Source organism: Meles meles, chromosome 7, assembly GCF_922984935.1.
Source record: "Meles meles chromosome 7, mMelMel3.1 paternal haplotype, whole genome shotgun sequence".
NCBI lineage: Eukaryota > Metazoa > Chordata > Mammalia > Carnivora > Mustelidae > Meles > Meles meles.
Window position 1 is genome coordinate 31,543,094 of NC_060072.1, and position 26,180 is coordinate 31,569,273.

Below are 26,180 nucleotides of genomic sequence, written 5' to 3' on the forward strand. Positions count from 1 at the left end.
AAAATCAGATATAAATTAATAAATTTGATTTGTGTCTTCAACTTCACAGTTTTCAGATTTAAATTTGCTAAAACCAACTGACTATTAATCCCATACAAGGCTAATTACCTTTCATAGCTAGATAGCAGGCCAAATGATAAAATTTTGGTTCAATTGTAATAGATGCATATAAAGGAAAATGCAATAGCAATTTGTTTTCCATAGTTGATGGAATTTAAACAGCTTTAAAATTTTTATGAAAGCTCAGTAGTCAAAATAAATATTTAATAAAAATATACACCATAGGAAGATAACAAGAACTTAGTGTTTAAAAATAAACTTTGTCATATTGTTTTTCCTTCAGTTAAATAGAACACAATTTAGTTGCTTAAGGTATCTAAGAATGATTAAGGTGTGTTTTGGGAACAATTAAAATTCAAATAACACTAGAGGGATAACACCAAGATGAAAGAGAAAATATGTTTCAACTCAAAGGTTTAAAGTTACAGTTATTGGGACCTTTTCAGTATGACTAAGATCCTAATAAACGTGAATAATTTGGGGAGTAAAAACTCAAGGATAGTCATGATTATGTGGTTCATGCTGTGAAACTCTTAGTATGTAAAAAAATACAGAGTATATATGAGCACCATTAGAAATGTGCGTATATGTATAATTATACTTAAAACTTTACCTGACTAAAAAATTGCATTTCAGAGTAAAATTAAGGACAAAGCACACAACTATGAAAATACATTCTTAAACTAACAAGTCACAGGACTTATCTTAAATAAATTTCATCTGGCATTCCTTCTAAAAATCAACATAAGAATACAACATAAAGGAAGCCAGTATTTTTATGGTGTGAAGTCCCTCAGTTAAACAGAAATTACCAAAGAAAAAAGAAAGTGTTCAATAGAGTTTTCAATCCATAATCAGATTCCAACAGAAGGTAATGAAGTCAACTAATAAATGCAAATTCATAGAATAAACCAGCATATGTTAAATTTGCCTGCAAGGGACTATCATTCAGGCTTCAGATTATTATTTTTTTTTTCTCTTTTTTTTTTTTTCTTTTTTTTCATTTTTTTTTTCTTTTTTTTTTTCTTTTTTTTTTTTCAGATTATTTTTAATTGTGAGTAGTCAAGATTACTCTACAGAAGAAATCTTCCTTCCATATAAAAGATACAAATTTGCAAACTGTAATTTAGTATTTCTGCTATAGTCACCAAAACTCAGAAAACTGTCACATCTTATACAATACATACCCTGGGGTAAGATAGGTCTTTAATGAAAATCGCATTTTGATCGTATGTAGAGGCAGCTCATGACAGACTGTTACGTGTATACTTGCTATTTTTCAATGCTCCCAGAATAAGCAATCACATAAGATAGACTGAACTTCTTTGAGGACATTGTGACATGATAAATAATACTATTCACCATTTAAAATACGTTCAATCTCTTCTAGTCTTTTTAAAGCAGCAACTCTTTTCTTCTCAATTTCTTTGATTTCCTTTGTTGTTTTGTGGGGGGTCTCTTTGTCTGTATTTTTTCCTAATAGTTTGTTGGATTTAGATTGACTTTTATTATCACTCGGTTTTATGATCTGCGTAGGTCTAGGTTCACTTTTTACTTCTTGTACATTTTCATTTGGAATTTTGTCTCCTTCTACACCTGAAGTCTTACCAGCTGGGGATATTGGCTGTTCTGCAAAACTAGATGAGGAAATTTTATCCCTAACTATATTCAAATGGCGCTGAATATATTCTTCATGTGGTGCTAATGCCAATGTTTCAACCAGGCATCTTTCAGCTTTTAGTAAGTCCTTCTCTTCAAAATAAACAACACAAAGATTGTGTTTTCCTTGCACATTGCTTGGATCCATTTCCAAAATCTTTTCAAAACATTTTTTTGCTCCAAGTATATCTTTCTTTTGATTCATCAGAATGTCTCCCTTTAAAATAAGACCCTTGATATGATCAGGATAGTGTCTGAGTAACTCTTCCAGAATTGGCAAAGCCATTAATTCCTTTGCTGTCTGAGAATACAGGAGAGCCAGATTAAACAAAGCACTTCTGAAATCGGCTTGTAATTTTATGGCTTTCTTCATCCACATCTCTGCTTCACTGTCCTTTTTGTCATCCATGGCAAGCATTCCCAGATTGAAATAACCATTAGCATCTTGTGGCTCTTCATTTATATAACTTAGAAGTCGCTTTCTAGCTTCTGGTCTGAGTTTAACCTCACCTAAGAATAATTTTTTTTTAAAAGAAAACACATATCATTAACAAATGAATTAAGTCTGAAGAACAAAAAGCCACTTTCAGTATTCATCTAATTAAAGATTAGAAAAAGACAGAGTCAAAACAACTAATTTCTAAAAAACAAAAAAAAACAAAAAAAAAACAAAAAAAACAAACAACTAATTTCTGTACCTAAACCAAAATGTAGAAAGCAAAAAACTCAATAACTCAATTTTCACAGGAAAGATCGTGTGCTTCAAATACTGAAATGATAGCTCATTTCCTTTCTTTAAGACAGGAAGGAAGAATGCCTCAAAAACCTGAAGGGGCAAAATATCTCTTTATAGTTTAGAATCAAACTGAGAGTAGCAGAGGAAGATTATTCAATTAAGAGGAAGAGGCACTGGATTTGCCAACAATGACATGCCTTCAATCTTGATTCTGTTAACACTATGACTTTAGGCACGATCATTTAAGTTCTCTGGGTTAGCCTGCTGAATTTTCTTTTTCTTTTCTTTTCTTTCTTTTTTTTTTTTTTTAAAGATTTTCTTTATTTGCTGAGAGAGACAGAAAAAGAGAGCGCATATGTGCACACACACAAGCAAGGAGAGCAGCCTGCTAAGCAGGGAGCCCAATGCAGGGCTTGATCTCAGGACCCAGGTGCCTCAGATGAATTTTCTAAGAATTACATGAGACCTATGTAAAAAAGCTCGGGAAATAGTAACTATTATTGGATAAACAAAATGCTTCAGTCTTACAAAATAGATTTTTTATGTATCTCAGAAAATAAAACTAGACATGATACCAAAAGCACTTGGTCACATGAATCAAGAGAAAGTACATTTTTTTCCTAAAATATATAATGCTCTTGTCTCCCTAGAAATAATTATATAAAAAATCTTGCAAGTTCTGATTATTTGGATATGGTATAATATGTATATGTAAGAGATTATTTCTGTATATAAAATGACAAAATAGATTTAAAAGGCACTGCTTAATAGACTACCTGAAAAATAAGTCTTAACATATACCCAAAGAACTAACAGTTTTGTTAGAGCATATTACTTGAAAACAGTACTTCAAGTATTTCAAATATTCTTAAAATCATTTATGTACAGTTCCGATACAAATTATCCATTTATAAAACACTTGCCTCATGTAATATAAGTTCAGATTTTATTATATTTCAAACAATATGTTTTAAATATAGAAACATTTTGAGAAAACATACCTGATTCTTGCATTAATATAGCAGAATTGAATAATGCTAGTTTATGCTTCGGATTTAGTTCTAAAGCACGATTAAAATTTTTTAGGGCCTCGTTTGGTTCTTTAAGTTCAATATGAACAATTGCCAAGTTGTACCAAAGATCTGCATTATTTCTGTCCAGCTCTAGTGCTTTAAGATATGCTTCTTTTGCTTTGAGAGGTTTATTCATTTTTAAAAGCAATTCTCCTCTGTGGAAAAACCAAACGTAAGCTTTACTCACATTATCGTGTCACTTTGTAGACATTATTTTTCACAAGTTTTAAGCTTTTCCACATACTCACAGCTTTCTTTTTTCCTTTTAACCAAAGCTTTTAAAGTTTTCTATCAAAAGTAACTATCTGAGTATGTCTTCAAACCTGAACTCATTAGTTTAGCAAATTTGGTTGTTTTCAAATATTATTAGAGAAGGAACTTTAAAGAGTAAGATATGAGAAGGTATCCAATAAAGGGGAGGCAGAGAAAAAAAATATTCTTTATGTACATCTTGAAAGAAGGCAGACTAGACTAGCCTACATCAAAAAAATGACAGTAAAAAGAATGGGAGATCAATTTTTCAGGAGACCAAGTAATAGCATTTGAAGAGTGAATACCAATACGGTGGTGATGGGGAAATTCTAGTATTCAAGTCTATGCTATAAGTCTCATTTATAAAGTGCAGAACATTTAAACGTTTTGCCTTTTCTTATATAAATTCAGTCTTCTATAATGTATTCTTATAAAATGGCCATTCATTAAAACAACACAAAAAACTCCCCAAAATAACAAAAAAAGAATTTAAAAAGCTGACTGGGTAAGGGCTGGAGGGTACATGTGTGACCAGCAGACACCTATGAGGTACACATCTGGAACTAAGGATCACAGTTTGAAAATCATTTTACAAATATTTCTAATATGGTTCTATTTTCTGTTAGAAAGCTTAAAAAAGTAATATGTGCAAATCGATTTGAGTAGTGATAGGAGAGCTACTTTTATTATGATCCTAATATTTCCTTAATATTAGCATAGGAATGATATCAAATGAACCACTAATATCCTCAACTAAAGCAACTTCTGGAATGAGTATTTGTACAAATTGCTTTTTTAAAATGCAGAATACTGAATAATTCTTTATAGATTAACACATGACAGGTTTTATTTACAAACTCAATCCCACTAAATTTAGCTAATTTCAACAACTACTGGATGAGGCTGAGCAAAGACAGCCTCCAAATTATGAACAGATTTTATGTCAAAAACTTATTAAATTCTGAATACATTTTCCCAATAGGAGCAATGTCATAAATCATGATTAGATTTCTGGGCAAGGCCATAAAATCAAGTTTAACATACAATTTTCCTCATGTATAATACAAATGATGATTCTTACATGGGAAAATACATTAAGTTCTAACAAGTGATGCCAAATTTCCTTTTACGGACAACTAAAAAGTTTTTTTTGGTAAAAGCATCAATCACATCAATTGTCAGAAAGCTCTTGAGAGTTGGATATTAGAAATACTTATAAAATGTAAGTTTCAGGTGTGTGTGGTTTTTTTTTTTTTGAAGATTTTACTTACTTATTTGACACAGAGAGAGAGATCACAAGTAGGTAGAGAGGCAGGCAGAGAGAGAGGGGGAAGCAGGCTCCCCACTGAGCAATGAGCCTGATGCATGGCTCAACCCCAGGACCCTGAGATCATCACCTGAGCTGAAGGCAGCGGCTTAACCCACTGAGCCACCCAGGCGTCCCAAGTTTCAGGTGTTTTAAGTAAAAATAAATGTGACCATAAGAAGCAAATGAAACTAAAAAGGAGCTTCTACCCTTTCTTTCGTATAAAACTTAAGTTTGTCACTATATGTTAATAGACTTGTCAATTTCAAATCAATCAATTAAATTTCATAAGTCTAAACTAGGCTATGTTTCTATATTCTTGGTTGCTAAGTAAGTTTACTAAAAAAAAAAAAAAATCCAATTTAGTTCCGATGGCGAAATGCATATGCAGATGCAGTTTCAATTTTCTATAATAGCTTAAAGAGATAGCTTAAAGAGAACTACAATACCTGCTAATATAAGCCTGCTTGAAGTCAGGTCTCATGCTTATTGCTTGTCGGTACAGCTGATCTGCTTCTTCCAGCCGGGACTCATTTGCTCGGATAAGATTGGCCAGATTAATATAAACATTTAGGTGGTTAGGCGCAATTCTGGCTGCATATTTTTTACCAGGAATAATCTGTCCAAAAGAATATAATCTGATTGTTTCAGTACCAAATAAAAATAAAAATAAGTATTCCTAGTGGCTTATTTTAAATATACATGACATATAAAGGTCATGGTACTAGTTTTATTGCCAAATTAAAATAAGTCATAAAAATGTGAAAGCACCTATAGTATTTACAAAATGTAGATAAAATAATATTTTGTGGCTTTAAAAGATATATTTTTCATTCATACTAGCTCAACACCAAAATTGTCAGCTTTTAATTTATATGCATCATTTTATAAAGTCCTATAAATTTAAACTCTTGAGGTTAAGGTCTGTTAATATATTTGCATCAGACCCATAACAGAAAGAACTCAGGTCTCCTTCTCTTCAGTCTAGTGTATTTGTTACACCATGTCAACTTTCACGTGTCAGCAAAACATTTCTGGTTGTGACAATAAGGTGGTTAATTTTATTCAGAGTTATACTAAAGCCTCACTTGTCTGGTAGAGTTAGGAAATAAAATTCTTATTAACTGATTATTCAGGTTAGGCAAAGGTTATAAAATATACATAGACCCAAATTTTCAGTGAAAATAATAAATTGTGTCTGATAAAAATCTATACTGAACACAATTTAACTTTAGTATCTTAGGACTGAAATAATGCTTAAGACATCACGTGGTCCAACATTGTTTCTGAAACATTTATCAAACTACAACCAATCATTTTAACATTACATTATAAACATAATATTAATATATACTACCATGGAGAAAACTGTAGTACAGGGAAAGCTATCTTTCTGATGAAACATAGCTGGTCAAGGCCAGAATCTGGCTTTCCAGCTTCCAGGCTATACTGTAATAACCAATGAATCTTTTGCATGTGTCACTGCAACAACTGAACACCATATAGCAACAGAGATGTTATCCATTCATTTTATTACTTTGTTTTATTCTTTTTTTTTTGAGAGGAATAATGTTGAATTTAGTGCTTAATGTACATATATAAAATTCTCTTTAAAGTCATTTAATTCAATGATAACTTCTAATCAAGGATATCTAAAATTCATAACCTTATCAAACCTTTTAAACATACTATATGGAAAAAATTTTCAATTGAGCTATAAAAGTAAATGTAACCCTTTATAAAACTTGTAGTATTATGCTAAGTGAAGTAAGTCAGAGAAAGATGAATACCATATGATCTCACTCATGTGGATTTTAAGAAACAAAACAAACTAGTAAAGGGAAAAAAAGAGAAAGCAAGACAAACCAAGAAACAGACTCAAATTTAGAGAACAAACTGATGGCTACCAGAGTGGAGGCTGGGGGGAAAGATGGGTGAAACAGGCATGCAGTACTTGTACTGCACTTGTACTTAAGCGCTAAGTCACTATATTGTACACCTGTAACTAAATATTACAGTGTTAACTGGAATATAAATCAAAACTTTAAAAAAACCCGTAGTAATAAATGGTTATAAATAATTAAACAAATAAATAAATAAGTAAATGTAGCAATAAATGGATACTTTACTTTAATGTGAACAAATTAAAGAAAAGATACAGATTTTCCACCCAGGTAATTCTATTCAGTGTGGACATACAGTGGATATAACACAGCAGAAATGTATTATGACAACTTACTTGGGGCATCAGTGACTTAGCCATCATGTAAGATTCTTCAGCTTCTTTGGTTCTATTTAAATTTTTATAAGTTCTTCCTACATTCATGTGGGCACCAATATCATCTAAAATTTTTTTTTAAAAAATCATTTGTTGAATACAAAACAGTATGCAATGTAAACTACAAGTTTTTAGCAAAAAACACTAGGCAAAAAATGCAAAAGCAGTCAACAGATCCTGCATTCTCCTTAAAGTTCTTCTAACACAATTTGTTATAATCTATGACCAATGCTACAACAGAAAATTATTTAATAGAGTACTGTAAGAGCAGAAAATACACATATGACATGAAAAAAACTATCTGAATGAATCCTTGGAAGGCTAACACATAATAAGAGATACAGAGGTAATAAAGAAATGTGTATCCTTTCTCTTCACTAGATTTTATTATACTATACTATACTATACTAAAGCTTGCTTCCATTTCCTTGATTGCATAGCTCTGGAATTCACTCAAAAAGTATGGCTCAATTCTAAAAGTGAAAATATCCAGAAGTGAAAAAGACAATCATGATTCTTAGAGCTATTTCCAGTTTTGAAACTAACAAATATGCACCATGGTAGGACACATGCAAAGAGACTGTAAGAAAAAAAACCCCCAAAAAACAAAAAAACCCTGTGATTTTGTTTAAAATTTTTTGTGAATGTGGATGGAATCCAAGTATAATACCAGGATTCTCCAGTATTACTTAAGATGCAGCAGCCCATTTCTCTTAAGTGATAAATTCCTACATATTTTAAGATTTATGTTTTTTTAACCTTTTTAAAAGGTTGTGTTACTAATAGTATGCCAGGAACTTTTGTGTAATTTTTTGATAGGGAGAATCAAATTCTCAGCCAATTTAAAAAAAAAACAGAAAAATATGCTATTTAAATAAGAAAGATTTAATATTAGGGTTCACTGCACACTACTTTTAGGACACATTTCCTAGTAACCATTTCAAAGGTTTGTAATAAAAACAGAAAGATGGGAGAAGATCTTAAATCAGTCAAATTGTATTAATGTGAATCTCTAACAGATAAGACACGATTACTACCTGCCTGTGACACCAGAGATTTTACAAGTGTGGAATAATTCTCTGTCTGCAAATCCTAGGACACACAAGAGCCAAGCATATATATCTTAGGCACTGCTCTTGGAGGACAGTATCAGTCCTAATATCCTGCTACATTATGTTACAGGCTGGTAATTGTGTGCACTGAACAGAAACTGTCACATGCAGTACAGGTTTGGTTAGAGAACTCAGAAAAGCTTAGGAAAAAAGGGTTGATTTTTCTGTTGCTTGTTGATTGTTTGATTTATTTGTTGATTTTTGGTTGACATACCGCTGAGTCTCATGGGGTTTCAGGAGAGGGCAAGGAAAAAAAAAGAAAGGAAGAGAAGATTGCTTAGGCAAAACATTCCCAATTTTAGCTGCAAATCTGGATACTTATGAATTTTAAAAATTCAGATAACCTTAGCGCCACCTAGCTCTATGAAAATAGAATTCATAGAAATAGGACCTGTAAAAGTTTTTTAAAAAGTTTCAAAGGCAGTTCTGCTGTAGACCCAAGGCTGAAGTTTACTGTATAAATGTGTAGAAAAAGAGTGGGTAGTCTTTGCTTTTACATAGCTCATTTTTTTTTCAACATCAGATAAATCTTACCATTTATTATAAAGATCAGAAAGCTACTTACATAAAACTAAGAACCTGAAAAAATTAATTATATAGTAAGAATTTAACCTAAGGAAAAAACAAAGAAATTAGAAGTTTAGATAAATAAAATTACTGGCAAAGTATTTAAAATGTCACTCTTATCAGTATCAATAAATCTTAGAAAAGAAAGAAGTTATCTACTTGGATGAAAGACAAGGCAAATTAATATCCACTGGAATCAGGTTCTTAAAATTATGGCAAGGAGATATCATCAATGAAGACTTCAGATACCAGAGTAAGGCAGCTCTACTTTCTCAAAGAACTAAGATAGCAATTAGATAATCTTAAGCATCAAAAGGACTATAAGTAAAAGACATAATTTCTAAGCAATTTCTTCTAAGTTACAAAGTTTTAAGATTCCAGAGAAGGAAGTAACCATTACTAGGGTAAGGTAATTTAAATTCTGGGGGAAAAAAAGGGTAAGAAAAGCAGGCAAGATATAAAAACCAATGACATTTAGAAGACTAAAAAGCTATAGAATTTCAACGATTATTCTTATGAGTGTGTTATCCAAGCCAACAGCAGCATGAATCCAGCAGTCTGTCTTTTATTCAATGTAAATGAAGACTGGCAAGTACTAGGCAACCTTGTGCCCAATAACACTTTATCCACCACCAATGAAGCATTTTCAGTGTGATGAGCCACGCACTTACCTATGTTGCTTTCCAGTATTTCCTCTCTACAAAATTATGTCAATTCATTTAAAAAGATAAATTTAAGTATCTGAAAACTCCTAAAAACTATTTAAAAATCATTTCCATATTGATAGCATCAAAGTTCAACTAGAAGTCCATGAGAAAAATTTAAAAATTTGGACTTAGATTAAAAAATGAAATCACTTTATGCTGAGTGAAATAAGTCAAGCAGAGAGTCAAGTATCATATGGTTTCACTTATTAGTGGAGCATAACAAATGACATGGAGGACATTGGGAGATGGAGAGGAGAAGGAAGTTGAGGGAAATTGGAAGGGGAGGCGAACCATAAGAGACTATGGACTCTGAAAAACAACCTGAGGGTTTTGAAGGGGCTGGGGTGGGAGGTTGGGGGAACCAGGTGGTGGGTAATAGAGAGGGCAGTATTCACTGGGTATTGCGCAAAAACAATGAATACTGTTACGCTGAAAAAATAAATAAAGCTACTATTTATAATAGAAAAAAAAATGAAATCACTGATTTTATGGCAAAACAAACCTTGCAGAATTCTGGTGTTCCTTAACAAAAATTTACTCTTGTCTTATAATGATGTTTATGGAAACTGTAATTGTATTTGCAAAAATTTTGTTCCCCCAAATTTTTTACCTTTGGTCCTGACCAGTTCTCTTATCTCCAGTCATATAAATCTGTGTATGCCTAACAGTGACAAAAAAGGATTCTTGATGTCCCTCCATACATGTCATTTCATATATCAAATCTATGAAGAACATGACTAAAAAAACAGAGTAAGCCAAGATGCCTCTGAATATCAAGTTCAATGTTTCTAACTTTACGTACTTTTTCACACTAAATTGTAATAAATGGGTTTACCTGTTTTCCTAGTCACTAGCTTATGAGAAAAAGCAATTTTGAGAGAAGTATAGTAGGAAAGTCATACTAAAGTCATACTAAAGTTCAGCATGTATCTCAAAAACAGCTGGGTGGCTCAGTGGGTTAAGCCGCTGCCTTTGGCTCCGGTCATGATCTCAGGGTCCTGGGATCGAGCCCCGCATCAGGCTCTCTGCTCAGCAGGGAGCCTGCTTCCCTCTCTCTCTCTGCCTGGCTCTCTGCCTACTTGTGATCTCTCTCTGTCAAATAAATAAATAAAATCTTAAAAAATAAATAAATAAATAAATAAACAACAAAAAGTGGTAACTGACAATGAAGGGAAAAAATAGTTGAAAACTGAGTGCTTATCATGGCAACAAGCTAGTGATATGCACACTATTTACTAGACAAAACTAAACATGAACATATACACCCACCCACATAATGTACTCTTTAAAACAATGCAATGAGATAGAAACTACTATTCTAATTTAGAAATGAGAAAGATACGGAAGAGGCCTACATCTTTTAAGTTTCAAAGTCCCTGTATGTCTAATATCAAAGATGACTCTGCTTCTCTAAAGACTCCTAGATTTTGATGTAGTATTCAATGATTCATTTGATGTATATATGTGCTGGCTAACTAAACATCATCATAATAAAAAAGACTTCTAGAATGAACTTAAAAGGCTTTAGAAAGTAATAAATTAATATTAGTGAATGTTGGGGTGCCTGTGTGGCTTGCTCGGTTAAGCATCTGACTCTAGATTTTGGCTCAGGTCATGCTCTCAGGGTAATGAGGAACCTGCTTAAGATTCTCTCATTTCCTCTCATTCTTTCCCACCCCATCCCACTCATGCCCTATCTCTCCCTAAAATAAAATTAAATAAAATAAAATAGAATAAAATAAAATAAGTGAATGTTGACTGTGTATAAAACCATGCTAGATGATTCAGAGGGTATAAAGATAAATCAGATGTTCATGATGTCTCTAGGGAGTTCTTTAGCTTAAATACATATTCAAATAAGTACAGTATTAATTATAAATTATAATTATAAATATATATAAATATAAATTAGTTATAATTAGTTATAAATACCATAGAAAGACATTGCAAGAGGTTTAAAATATTAATAATATTTGCTTCTAATTGGAGTGATAGCAAGGTTTATTAAAGAGAAGCTATATGATAGAAGGGGCAAGATAGGAGGAGACCCTATTTCAACTGGTCCCCTGAATTGACCTAAATATCTACCAGAGCACTCTGAACACCCAAGAAATCAGCCTGAGATATAAAATTATACACTTCTGGATCTCTATATGGGGGCAGAGGATCACCAGTAGAGAGGTACAGAGGAGTTGGGAGTGCATGGACTGATATCAGAGGATAAACAGAAGGGGGAAGGGAGCCACCAAAAGCGACCCATTAGAAAGTAATACCCCAGTGTGAAAGTGCCCTGTGCTTGGGGACCAGCATTAGCTTGGAGACTGATTAACAGCACTCAAAAAGAACAAAGGGACTTAAGGGACAACTGTGGGGATTAGGTGGCCACAGGCACGGACCTAAGCCCACAGTCCCAGGACAGCCATAGACGGTGCCTGCCTGCGCTTGACTGCCTGACTGCGCTCTAGTCAATGGTCCCTGGGTCTGTGGCCACCGCAGCTGCCTCCGCTGCCTCTACACCACCCGGATTGAGCACTCTCAGAGTGGGCATGGGTTCCAGACAGCAGTCCTGGGAACCGCAGCTGCGGAGACAAGGCTCGCCTGCACCACTTATTTCTCACGGTTTTGGTAGCATGGTTTTGGTGGCACGTGGGCACAAAGACAAGTGGGGACCTCTGGCGACCACTGAGACAGTGGCAGGGAGTGCGCACCAACTGTGGGAGTTTGCGGTGTTCAATGGAGTTTGCAGAGGAGGGAGTCTGTGTGTTCTGCACCACTCAGAGGAGAGCCGACTGCGGCTTCTCTCTGAGGCAGAGATCTGGGTGCAGACAGTTTACTTTGCTCTGACCTCTGAAAAGGCGCAAAAAGCCGCCAAAGAACAAAAACCTCCAGAAAACAAAGGCCTGAAAAACAGGTTTCCACAGAGCCCAGCCTCTTGATAGGGGGCAAGGCAACTCAGCCCAAAGAAGACTGACTAAAAAACAACCCAGCAGGCCCCTCCCCCAGAAGATAAGCCAAAAGAACAAGAGGACAACAACCACAGGGTCCCCATAAAACTATAAAACCCCAATATCAGGAGAAAACAATATATTAAGCTCCCAATACTGCCTCAAAACCTGTATTTTGTAGGTACAACTTTTCTCTCTTACATTTTTTTTAATTCATTCTCATGATTGTTTTATCTACTTACAATTTCAATTAGATGTTTAATACAACACATTCCATAGTAACTTTTAACTTGAACTTTTTTCATAAATATACTTTGTATATATATATTAAATATATATATAACATATATGTATCTATATATAGGGAGAGAGATACAGATATAGATATAAGCTTCAAGGTAGTCCTTTTTCTCTATTCAATACTACCCCTATTTATATATACCAATTTTCATTTCCCTTTATCTCTTCAAAGTTGAGTCCTTCAACAAAGATAACAAGATACACCCAGGAAGAACTCAAATAACCTTCCTTGTCCACATCGAGGGTTTATAACCACCTTCCCGTATTATTCTTTTGTCAGTGTTTCTGTGTGTTTGCTTTGTTTTTGTACATTATAAATCTTATTCTTGGGGTTCATTTTGGCTGGGTTTTTTTCTTTTTTATTCCCCCTTTTTCTCTCTCTTTTTTCTTTTCTCTTTCTTTTTGGTGGTGACTTCCAAACACTCCAAAACTTTCCAGGGTACATCTTGCCTGGATAATGGTTGATATATTCAGCTATACATCCCCTCAAATACCTCTCACCAGAATGATGGAGAAGGAACACCCAAAAGAGGAAAAATTCAGATTGTGACTTCTGCCACAAAACTACTGGATATGGACATAATAATATGTTGGAAGTAGAATTCAGGGAAATAGTTCTCCAGACAATGGCTAGGTTGAAGACCATTAGTGGCAACACAGAATCTCTAAGAAGTGAGAGCTTATCTGGCAGAACTTAAAAATGCTATCAATGAGATGCAATCTAATCTAAATACTCTAACAGCTAGGGCAGATGAGGCAGAGATCGAATTAGTGATCTGGAAGACAAACTGATAGAAAAGATGGATCAGGAGGAGGCCTGGAACAAACAGCTTTGAAGCCATGAAAACAGAAGTAGGGAAATAAATGATGCCATGAAATGTTCCAATGTCAGAATTATTGGGATCCCTGAGGGGGTGGAGAAAGAGAGAGAACTAGAAGATACAACTGAACAAATCCTGGATGAGACTAGAAGATATATGTTGAACAAATCCTGGATGAGAATTTTCCTAATCTGGGGAATGGAATAAGTGTTCATGTCCTAGAAGTAGAGAGGACACCCCCCAAGATCAATAGGGCAGAAAGACATCCAGACATGTAATTGTGAAATTCATGAGACATAAATTCAGAGAAGATGTCTTAAGGGCAGCTAGGGGAAGAGTTTCCTTATGTACAGATGGAAAAACATCAGAATAACATCAGACCTGTCCACAGAAAACTGGAAGTCAGAAAGGGCTGGCAAGACATATTCCGGGCACTAAATGAAAAGAACATGCAACCAAGAATACTTTATCCAACAAGGCTCACATTCAGAATGATTGGAGAGATAAATAGCTTCTAAGACCAGCAAAGACTAAAAGATTATGTGACCATCAAGCCGGTATGGCAAGAAATTATCAAGGGGACTCTATAAAAGAAGAAAGACCCCAAGAGTGATACAGAACAGAAATTTACAGGGATAATCTATAGAAACAAGGACTTCACAGGCAACATGATGACAATAAAAACTTATCTTTCAATAATTACTCTCAATCTGAATGGCCTAAATGTTACCATAAAACAGCACAGGGTTGTGGACTGGAAAAAGAGACAGGACCCGTGCATATGATGTCTACAAGACACACACTGCGAACCTAAAGATATATCCAGACTGAAAGTGAAGGGATGGAGAACCATCTTTCATGCCTACGGGCATCAAAAGAAAGCTGGGGTAGCAATTCTTATATCAGATAAATTAGATTTTAAGCTAAAGACTGTAGTCAGAGATACAGAAGGATACTACATCATTCTTGAAGGGTCTATTCACCAAGAAAACCTAACAATTATAAATATTTATGCCACCAACATGGGAGCAGCCAACTACATAAGCCAACTGATAATCAAAAGAGTCATATTGATAAGAATACATTAATATGTAGGGGATCTTAGCATGCCACTCTCAGCAATAGACAGATCATCTAAGAAGAAAATCAACAAAGAAACAAGAGCTTTGAATGACACATTGGACCAGATGGAACTCATAGATACATATAGAACATTCCACCCTAAAACAACAGAATACTCATTCTTCTCAAGTGCACATGGGACTTTCTCCAGAATAGACCACATACTGGGCCAAAATCAGGGCTCAACCGATTCCAAAAGACTGAGATTATTCCCTTCATATTCTCAGACCACAGTGCTTTGAAACTGGAACTCAACCACAAGAAAAAGTTTAGAAGGAATTCAAACACTTGGAAGCTAAGGACTATCCTGCCGAAAAATGTTTTGATCAACCAGGAAATTAAAAAGCACTTAAACAATTCATGGAAACCAATGAGAATGAAGACACATCGGTCCAAAACCTACAGGATACGGCAAAGGTGGTCCTAAGGGGGAAATACATATCAATCTAAGCTTCACTCAAAAAAACCTGAAAAATCCCAAATATACCAGCTCTCTTTACACCTTAAAGAACTGGAAAATCAACAACAAATTAAGCAAACCCCACGCACAAGAAGGGAAATAATCAAGATTAGAGGAGAGATCAATGAGATAAAAAAAACAGAGATACAGCAGAACACATCAATGAAAGTAGAAGCTGCTTCTTTGAAAGAATCAATAAGATCGATAAACCATTGGCCAAACTAACCCAAAAGAAAACAGAGAGGATCCAAATTAATAAACTTATCAATGACGGTGGAGAGGTCATAACTATCACCGAGGAAATAAAACAATTATCAGAAATTATTATCAACAGCTACATGCCAATAAGTTAAACAACCTAGAAGAAATGGATGCATTCCTGGAAACCTATAAACTTCCAAAACTGAATCAGGAAGAAACTGACAACCTGAATAGACCAATACTTAGTAACGAGATTGAAGCAGTGATCAAAACTTCCCAAAAAAACAAGAGCCCAGGACCTGACAGATTCCCTGGGGAATTCTACCAAACAATCAAAAAAGAAATAATCCTTATTCTCCTGAAGTTGCTTAAAAAAAAAAGGTGGGGGGCGCCTGGGTGGCTCAGTGGGTTAAAGCCTCTGCCTTCAGCTCAGGTCATGATCTCAGGGTCCTGGGATCGAGCCCCGCATCGGGCTCTCTGCTCAGCAGGGAGCTTGCTTCCCTTCCTCTCTCTCTGCCTGCTTCTCTGCCTACTTGTGATCTCTGTCTGTCAAATAGATAAATAAAATCTTTAAAAAGAAAGAAAGAAAGAATGAAAGAAAGAAAGAAAGAAACAGAAGGAAAAATTCCAGACTCTTTCTATGAAGCCAACATTACACCATGATCCCCAAACCAGGCAAAGACCCCATCAGAAAGGAAACTTTCAGATCAATATCCCTGATGATTATGGGTGCCAAGATTCTCAACAAGATCCTAGCTAATAGGATCCAACAGTACATTAAAAAGATTATCCACCATGATCAGGTGGGATTTACCCATGGGATGCAAGGGTGGTTTAACATGTGGAAATCACTCAATGTGATCAAACAAATCAGTAAGAGAAGAGAGAAGATCCACATGGTCCTCTCAATTGATACAGAAAAAGCATTTGACAAAATACAGCATCCTTTCCTGATTAAAACTCTTCAAAGTATAGGGATAGAGGGAACATGCCTCAACTTCATAAAATCCATCTATGAAAAACCCACAGCGAATATCATTCTTAATGGAGAAAAGCTGAGAGCCTTCCTACTGATATCAGGAACATGACAAGGATGCCCACTCTCCCGAATGTTGTTCAACATAGTACTAGAAGTCCTAGCAACAACAATCAGACAACAAAAAGAAATAAAAGGTATTCAAAATGGCAAAGAAGAAGTCAAACTCTCTCTTTGCAGATACTTTTTTTATATGTATATGTATACATACTTTATATGGAAACCCCAAAAGACTCTACCCCCAAACTACTACTCATATAGAAATTCAGTAATGTGGCAGGATACAAAATTAATGCACAGAAATCACTTGTTTTCTCATACACTAAAAATGAAACTGTAGAAAGGGTAATTAGAGAATCGATTCCATTTACAATAGCACCAAAAACTATAAGATACATTGGAATAAACGTAACCAAAGAAGTAAAGGATCTGTACTCAAGGAACTATAGAACACTCATGAAAGAAATTGAAGAAGGCACAAAAAAGATGGACAAACATTCCATGCTCATGGAATAAACATTGTTAAAATGTCTATGCTGCCCAGAGCAATCTATACTTTCAATGCCATCCCGATTAAAATACCAGTGACATTTTTTTTTCCCAGTGACATTTTTTGAAGTGCTGAAACAATCTGAAAATTTGTATGGAACCAGAAAAGACCCCAAATTGCTAAGGAAATGTTAAAAAAGAAAAACAAAGCTGGGGGCATCACATTGCCTGGTTTTAAGCTTTACTGCAAAGCTGTGATCACTAAGACACCATGGTACTGGCACCAAAACAGACACACAGACCAGTGAACACAGTAGAGGGCCCAGATATGGACCCTTAACTCTGTAGTCAAATAATCTTTGACAAAGCAGGAAAAAATATACAGTGGAAAAAAGACAGTCACTTCAATAAACGGTGCTGGGAAAATTGGACAAACTATGTAGAGAAGAATGAAACTTGACCATTCTCTTAGACCATACACAAAGATAAACTCAAAATGGATGAACGACCTCAATGTGACAAAGGAATCCATAAAAATCCTAGGGGAGAACAGAGGCAGTAACCTCTTTGATTTTGGCCACAGCAACTTCTTTCAAGACATGTCTCCAAAGGCAAAGGAAACAAAAGTGAAAATGAACTTTTGGGACCTCATCAAGATCAAGAACTTCTGCACAGCAAAGGAAACAGTCAACCAAACAAAGAGGAATTGAATGGGAGAAGATATTTGCAAATGACACCACAGACAAAGGGTGGATATTCAAGATCTATAAAGAACTCCTCAAACTCAACACCCAAGAAACAGATAATCATGTCAAAGAATGGGCACAAGACATGAACAGACACTTCTCCAATGAAGACATACAAATGGCTAACAGACACATGAAAAAATGTTCATCATCATTAGCCATCAGGGAGATTCAAATCAAAACCAACTGAGATACCTTCCACCATTTAGAATGGCAAAGATTAACAAGGCAGGAAACAACAAGTGTTGGAGAGGATGTGAAGAAAGGGGAACCCTCTTACACTGTTAGAGGGAATGCAAGTTGGTGGAGCCACTTTGGAAAACAGTGTGGAGGTTCCTTAAGAAATTAAAAATAGAGCTTCCATGACCCTGCAATTGCACTACTGGGTATTTACCCCAGAAATGCAGATGTAATGAAAAGAAGGGCCATCTGTACCCCATGGTTCATAACAACCATGTTCACAATAACCAAACTGTGCAAAGAGCTGAGATGCCCTTCAACAGACAAATGGATAAAGAAGATGTGGTCCATATACACAATGTAATATTACTCAGCCATCAGAAAGGATGAATACCCAACTTTTGTATCAACATGAATGGGACTGGAGAAGATTATGCTGACTGAAGTAAGTCAGGCAGAGAAGGTCAATTATTATATGGTTTCATTTACTTGTGGAACATAAGGAATAACATGGAGGACATCAGAAGGAAAGGAAAAGTGAATTGAAATTGGAGGGGGAGATGAACCATGAGAGACAGTGGACTCCAAGAAACAAACTGAGGGTTTTAGAGGGCAGAGGGGTTGGGGGATGGGTGAGCTTGGTGGTGGGTATTAATGCACATATTGCATGGAGCACTGGGTGTTGTACATAAACAATGAATCTTGGAACACTGCATCAAAAACTAATGACGTATTTTATGGTGACCAGTATAACACAATATAAAGAAAAAAAAAGAGAAGAGAAGCCATGTGAGATGGGTTGTAAAAGACGGATAGGATATGATAGAAGGTGAATGGCAAAGGAGAAGGGAGGAATTCTAGGCTCAAAGAAGAACATAAACAAAGGCAAAGAGGTGAGGAAACCAAGGATATGTACTCAAGAAAAACTACAAGGATTAGGGAAGATAAAATTGAAAAGCCAGACCTTCCATTTTATTTCTACAACTTTCTCTCCATCTTTCTCTAAATGAAATTTGGCTTTGCCTCGGGGACATGGTCTTTTACATGTAGCTTGTCCAAGTAGTGACTGTGTTCTTTTTCTTATTCTTTGCAACACTGGGTCTGGAGGAAGAGTAGGTGTCTTTGGTGATCTTTAACACTTCCAGACAACTCTTGCTCCTTCTTAAAATCACTTGTTTCTGAATTTCAGGTCATTAAACTCTATTATAATTGACCATCCTTCTTTGTTGCAGTCACTATTCTCTGAGTCAAATCTCCTGGTTGCTTATGGTTCTCATAATTCTTAGTGATTTCAAAATCTACAAAGACAAATCTTCTCATACTTGGGCTTTGATATCCTTTCTTCCAAGATTTTCACCTCCATCTTCCTTTAACTAGTTAGTGCAATGACCACAGTCATATCTAACAAAGAATGGGTATTGCTTGCCACTCCCCGCTTCTGAGGATATTTACAAATGTGACTGGGGTGTTGGGGGTGTATATGTGTTGAGGGAAGTACCTTTTGGTCATCATTGTAAATGGAAAGTAATGACGGCATTTGGCAGATGAGGGCCATGTTGGTACATACCCTGAAATACAGTTCTGTACACTCAAAATACCAATAGTATTCCTCTTGAAAAATACTGATGCTGTAGCTAGATCCTACTCAGACACCAACAATTCTTCACACCTATAAATCATTGATCCTATCACCCTGCCTCACCTCCATTCTTAACTTAGATTCTTATTCTATTATAATCATTCTCTTATCTGTTTCTTGTTTAGTAATAACACATTTTAAAATGCCCTAATTCTATTTAACAGAATTCTCCATGCCTGTGCCATTTCAGCTGTAAAGTAGCAAGTGAAAAGCATAAACTACATCAACTAGTATAATTTTAAATAAAGTATTCTAACCTCAAGCAGAGTGTTAGAACTGCTTGGCAATTACACATTTTCCTAGTCTACACACTTTCCTATATCTTGTTTCTAAAAGTGTGATCCATGGGCTAAACATTACCTGGGAACTTATTAGAAGCGCAGAACTTCAGGCTCTTTTCTAAACCTCTATCAATCAGAACATCCACTATAACATCTCTGTGTGATTCAAGGACACATTCCAGTTTGTGAAGCACTGTCCTAGACAGCTACTTCACACCCTCTCTTATTCTTAGATCTTTAGAGCTTCAACTCTTCCTCACTCTGATGACTCTGCTTTCTATTTCAATGATAAAATAGAAGTAAACAAAAGACAATTTCCAGAAACTTCCTCCAGATGATCTATTCAACTGCCTATATCCACATCTACATACTTTGCCTTCCTTATCATACATTAACAATTCTATGACTGAATGAAGTCCTTATCCTGTGCACCAAATTCTATTTATCTCTTCTCATTTATTTAAGGACAATTGATCCATAATTTGTTCCCCCTTTTTGAATTATTACTTTTCCCAGCCTCAGTGGATTAGCTGTACATATGCTTTGTTTCTCCCACCCTAAAACTGAAAACAAAAACCCCTATCATCCTACTTACCTTCTCTTGACTCTAATCCCAGCAATACCACCATTTTCTACTGATACTCTAAGAGTGTTCAATACCAGCTGTCTCCAGTTATTCTTCCCCCTCTCTCCTAAACACACTCCTATCAGGCTTTTGCATCTAACATTCCACCAAAATTGCTCATCAGTACCAACTCTTTTATAGTAAAAAAAAAAAAAAAATCCTAAATGTCTAAGTAGATCTAATATACAATCTAATTCAAAATAAGCCAGCATCAAACACTATAGTATTCATATCACCTGGAATGAAGACTGAAAATGAAACTCTACTTTATTATCCCCAAATATAATCAAGTTTTTAAAAAGAAGCTATTCAAATAGTTTTATTATTTAATAATGCTTACCTGGCTGAACATGAGTAGCCTGTAAGAAGTATTTCAAAGCTCGTTCAAAGTTCTTTTCATTTTCCAGAGCATGACCCACATTATTCCATAATTTGGCATTATTTTTATTTACCTTCAATACATAAGCATAGACAGAAATTAATTATAATTAAAAAATACAACTCCAATTAACACAGATATTTATTTGGTATACCATTAGGAATGGAGTATTTCACAGAGGTATCCATGAATGGGTGAGGTGCTCAAAGACACCAACTTTCAGTTATAAGACAAATAAGTTCTGTGAATACAATGTACAGCATGGTTACTATAGTTAACAATACTGTAATATATATTTGAAAGTTGCTAAGATAGTAGATCTTGGAAATTCTCATCAAAGAAAAAAACTGTACCTATGTAAGGTGACAGAAGTTAACTTATTATAATTATTTTATAATATATACAGATATTATGTTGTGCACCTTAAACTAATACAATGTTATATGTCAATTAACCTCAATAAAACTTGAAAAAACAATTCAGATTTTTCTCTTAGAAAAGAAAAATTTGTATGTATACCTCCAATTAACAAAGATATTTGTTTAGGATATTGTTAGGAATGGAGTGTTCCAAGGAGGTGTCCCTGGAGATGAGATAGGAACCAAATGAAGTATTTCCCCAAATTTACTTTCCTTCCTTTTAACATAAACTAAAACCACAGCAGTCTGATTTCATCTATTTGATATATTAGAATTTTGCTAAAAATTTTATTTGATCAAAGTATCACAGGGTGCTGGGCTGGCTTAGTCAGTAGAGTATGCAACCTGATCTTGATGTCATGAGCTCAAGCTCCACACTGGGCACAGAACTTAACTAAAAAAAGAAAAAAAAAAACGCATAATGTTGTTTAAAAACTTCAGCTCTACTATCTGTATTCTTTTGGGAGAGAAGGTATTTGAACTGAGAATATATTTAACATTGCACTGATTACTTATTTTTAGGCTTGTTATAAAGTTATTTATGTAGTCCATTATGGTAATGGGAAACCTGGGATTAAAGTTCTAAATTAATCTGCGCCTTAACATCACAGATGGGCCTGATGTTCCTGTAGGGAGAGGATGGTATCCGGCCAAGGAACTAGCCTCAGTGAGTGGAGCTATGGTTCTTAGATTGTTCTAGGAATAACGATAAGCAAAACTCTTGAAAATTATAGGTTTCCACTGGTATTCCAGAAGTGTAGCTTAAGAAGAATAGTAATGAGATCTCTTTCATTACAGACTTCTGAGCTAGAGGAGGGAGTGCAGTTATGGAGTGAGACAAAAGGATAGTCACATGACCTTAAGTTGATGCCAAATCAAGAAGTCACACAGAGTATTAGAATGAGGCAATATTCCAGGAAAGCCAAGCAATGGGGAGTACCGAAATAGCCAAAGGAAGTTAAGAATTTATAGTTTCGAAGAGAAGCACCTGAAAAAAACCCACTGCTTGTAACTTACAGAAACCAATATTTTATGATTTTTTAAAAAGACCTTATTCCTGGTATGTTGTGCATTCTATAGAAATGCTTTATCACTACTTTCTGCCAATTCCTATCTTTCCTACAGTATTGTAACCTTAATTATTTTCCACATAGTAAGGTGCCATTTTTAGTTACGTATTTTACTGCAATGAATCTAGGATGCCATTAATTCTAAGACTCACCATTAACAAAACAAAAAAGCCACTAATTAATTTTAAGATGCCTCTCACTGTAAGATTTATTCTAATTTTGAAGACATTAAAAGGTTAAAAAAAAGTTTACCTTCAGAACTATGAACTATATATAGTATTCTTATTTAAACATTATGATTTGAGCTTCTAACAACCATATAGCATTTAGGTAATTATTTATATATGACCCAGACATACCAACTAAGTATGATTCAAAGCACTGGTTATGGTATAAATAATATAAAGAACAAATTATTTTTACTGATCTTTTGGAGTAGTAATTAAAATCGACAGTAACATGTCTAATTAAATATAAAAACATCTCAGACATGACTATAAGAAATCATTAACAACATACTTTCTTGTCATTCTGGATAATACTTTACCTTCAAGGCTGACATAAACAATGTATATTCAGACTCCCAATCCCAATTTCTGTGGAGTGTTTTTAAGGCATGAGTGAATATCACCATAGACAGACAAATCCAGGATAACTTTTTTAACACACTGTTTAAGAGAAAAAAGCAAAACAAAGAAACCATTGTCTACATCACCAGAAACATTTTATCTTTTAGAATAGAGGTAAGAAGTAATGTTAAATATCCCCAAATATCATCTTTGAGTTTATTCTAAGGAATGAGGATCATTCTAGTAATCATCTAACTTCAAAGGTAACACCAAAAAAATTAAATATGCATACTACCTTCTACTTCAGTCTTTAATTATATTAATATTTCAAAAACTCTGTTTACATATAATGGCAAAAAGCAGACACACCAGTTTTTAACTGCAATTTTTCCTTTCTGGGGCCTTTACTTACAATTTGAATATTCTTGTGTTTATCAAGAGTCAATCTTGTCACTGGCTATATTTTTTTTAAAAATTGGCTTACACAGATTGCATCTATACCACAGATTATCATGACATTCTTGGAAAAATTTCATATTTTAAAGCTAGAATTATTTATTACAAGTCATAGTAAAACTAACTCTTTATGAAATGGATACAAATTACTTATACAGCTTTAGGCTAATTATATGGGACTTAATTCCTCATCTATAAAAAGGTTATACTTCAATTATCCCTATAGTCTCATTTGGTACTAATGTTCTTTGAGTCTATGTTTCTGTCTTAATAACACAGTTCAACTTCTTTCATTTTGAGCGATCCACTTAGTCAGGATAAGACTGCATGGATCAGAAAGAACATGGACCATGGAGAGACAGAGAGAAAAAGAGAGAGAGAGAGAGAGAACGAACAAACATGGACGTTGGATGTAGTCAGCTATAAATCTGAAGCAAAATCCTACTGTTTACCAGCTGTGTGATCTTGAGGTAACCTGATTCAAGCAATCTGTATGAGCTTTAATTTTCAAATGTGCACAAGAGAGTTAAGGAATGTTAGATTAAATGAGAAAACAAATCTAAAGGGTCTATCATGGCTCTTGGCACATGGTAAGCATTCAAAAACTGGTATTGATTAAAATTGGATATATGGGTAGAAGTTAAGAGAAAAGGCCTGCTAGATATGAGTGAAAATTGTAGACACGGATGAAATCACCCAGGGAGAATATGCAGTGTGAGAAAAATGGCTGTGAGTAAAATTCTGGCAAATAAAAAATACTTAAAGAGCAAGTACAGCAAGAAGACTGAGACGGACTGAGCAGCAATGAGAAGACATGGAAGAGAATTAGGAGAGAGACTTTCTACAGACACCAGGGAAATGAATTTTAAATACAAGCACTGACTAGATTTAGCTAGTAGGAGGCAATGAGGTAGAGACAAGTCAGAATGCTGAGGGTTGAAGAATGACTGGAAAGTGAGAAAGCAGTCAGGGGTCATTTCTTGCACATAGTGTGACTATTCTGTTCCTTAATTGTTAGTTTAAGGCAACTAGGACATGATGGTTATGATGCAGATAGTGATGATATCAAGAAATTATAGACTGCTTACTACATGCATTTATATATAAATAAACTCAATATAACTCACTTAAGTAAGAAGAACATATCTTAGGTCATTGCACATCGAAGTGGCAATGGTTATTTATAACTCTAGTCTCAACAATATTCTTGTTTTCACTTGGGTCTGACTCAAATTTCATTATGTCACAGGCTGTACAATAAAATTATGTTAATAAGAACATAGGATGAGGTGAGTGCTATGGAATTTTCCTAAACTGAATTACAGAAAAATGAGGAGACTAGCAAGATGAAAAATAAAAAAATTAGGATTTATATAAATGAACTAAACATTTTAAATACTTAAATGTATCACACTTAATTCTACAGTTAGTAAGCATTAAATGAACTTTTTTTTTTTTTAAGATTTTATTTATTTGACAGAGAGATATCACAAGTAGGCAGAGGTGCAGGCAGAGAGAGACAGGGAAGCAGGGTCCCTGCTGAGCAGAGAGCCCAATGTGGGGCTCGATCCCAGAACCCTGAGATCATGACCGGAGCTGAAGGCAGAGGCTTTAACCCACTGAGCCACCCAGGCGCCCCTAAATGAACTAACATCTTAATTCACCTTTTATTTGATATTTTCTGCCATCCATGGGCTACCAAAATACAGAACCCCATGCTAGGAACATACAATACTCGCTCAGCAACAACAAATCCAACCGGGAAAAAAAGGTTTGATGCAGGAATAAATGGTAACGCCATCAAACAAAGGGCCTACAAAGAAAAATAAGGTATTTTAATAAGTTCAAAAAAAATATGGCCACTCAAAAGTTAAAAGCAAATATTTTATTTAATTTGAATAATGTATTGGTATCAGTTTTAATAATACTATAAACAATAGTAATTTAAACATAAAGAAGGCAACTTAGGGACAGTAATAACAAACATCAGGATGTATGTCACCAAGGTGAGATCAAGGTGAGATTATAATTAGGGCTCACCCAATGAAATAAGTATTTTTGAAAATATATCTAAAATAAGACATTAATAATTTTTATACACTCAACTTATATATGTATGGTAAAAATACACTGACAGAGATGTTAACAGGTTTTACAAAACTGTAATGGGTGACAAAACAGCCAATCATGCAAGTTTTTATATTTTTATTATTGTAAATATTCATATTATATTGGAAACTGAAAAATGATATAAGGTATCCTTTAGGCAAGACAGTAGACTACTACGTCTGTACCCCAGCATTCCTTTGCATAATACTCTGATGAGTCATATATAAGAGGCTTAGTATAAGTATAAAAATAAAACTGCCCCCTTTAAACAGTACTTTTATTCTATAAAAATTTCTAAAATTCTAACACTACACATTGAAATACATCATAAAAATCCTTAGATTTTGTCATTTTGAAAATGAGATAGCATATGGTTCCCAGACAATAAATCCATTAAAAAGGTAGTATTCAAACAACTAGCACACAAATAACCTGTGAAAGGAACCAATTTGGTTGTTACTAGGACATCTGTTTCTATGGACATCTGCTTCCGTATTTTGTTACCCTGATTTGTTTTATAGTACCTAATTGAATAACTATGCAAGTTGTTCCTTCAGCTTCAGAAGTTTGAGAGTCTTTTAAC

The 26,180-nt window shown here is 34.6% G+C and overlaps 1 protein-coding gene across 3 annotated transcripts in view; it reads right to left on the reverse strand.

Moving 5' to 3' along the window:
• Nucleotides 1-1,102: 1,102 nt before the first annotated feature.
• Nucleotides 1,103-26,180, reverse strand: part of TMTC3 (transmembrane O-mannosyltransferase targeting cadherins 3) — a 58,991-nt gene continuing 33,913 nt past the window's right edge. For all 3 annotated transcript variants that reach the window (XM_046013014.1, XM_046013015.1, XM_046013016.1), the window contains exons 8-14: nucleotides 25,153-25,301; nucleotides 23,011-23,131; nucleotides 20,936-21,047; nucleotides 7,326-7,429; nucleotides 5,536-5,705; nucleotides 3,457-3,683; nucleotides 1,103-2,229 (exon numbers count right to left, since the gene is read on the reverse strand). In XM_046013014.1, coding sequence (XP_045868970.1) covers nucleotides 1,415-2,229; nucleotides 3,457-3,683; nucleotides 5,536-5,705; nucleotides 7,326-7,429; nucleotides 20,936-21,047; nucleotides 23,011-23,131; nucleotides 25,153-25,301 — 1,698 coding nt within the window. In that variant the 3' untranslated portion in view covers nucleotides 1,103-1,414. The remainder of the gene's footprint in view (nucleotides 2,230-3,456; nucleotides 3,684-5,535; nucleotides 5,706-7,325; nucleotides 7,430-20,935; nucleotides 21,048-23,010; nucleotides 23,132-25,152; nucleotides 25,302-26,180) is intronic.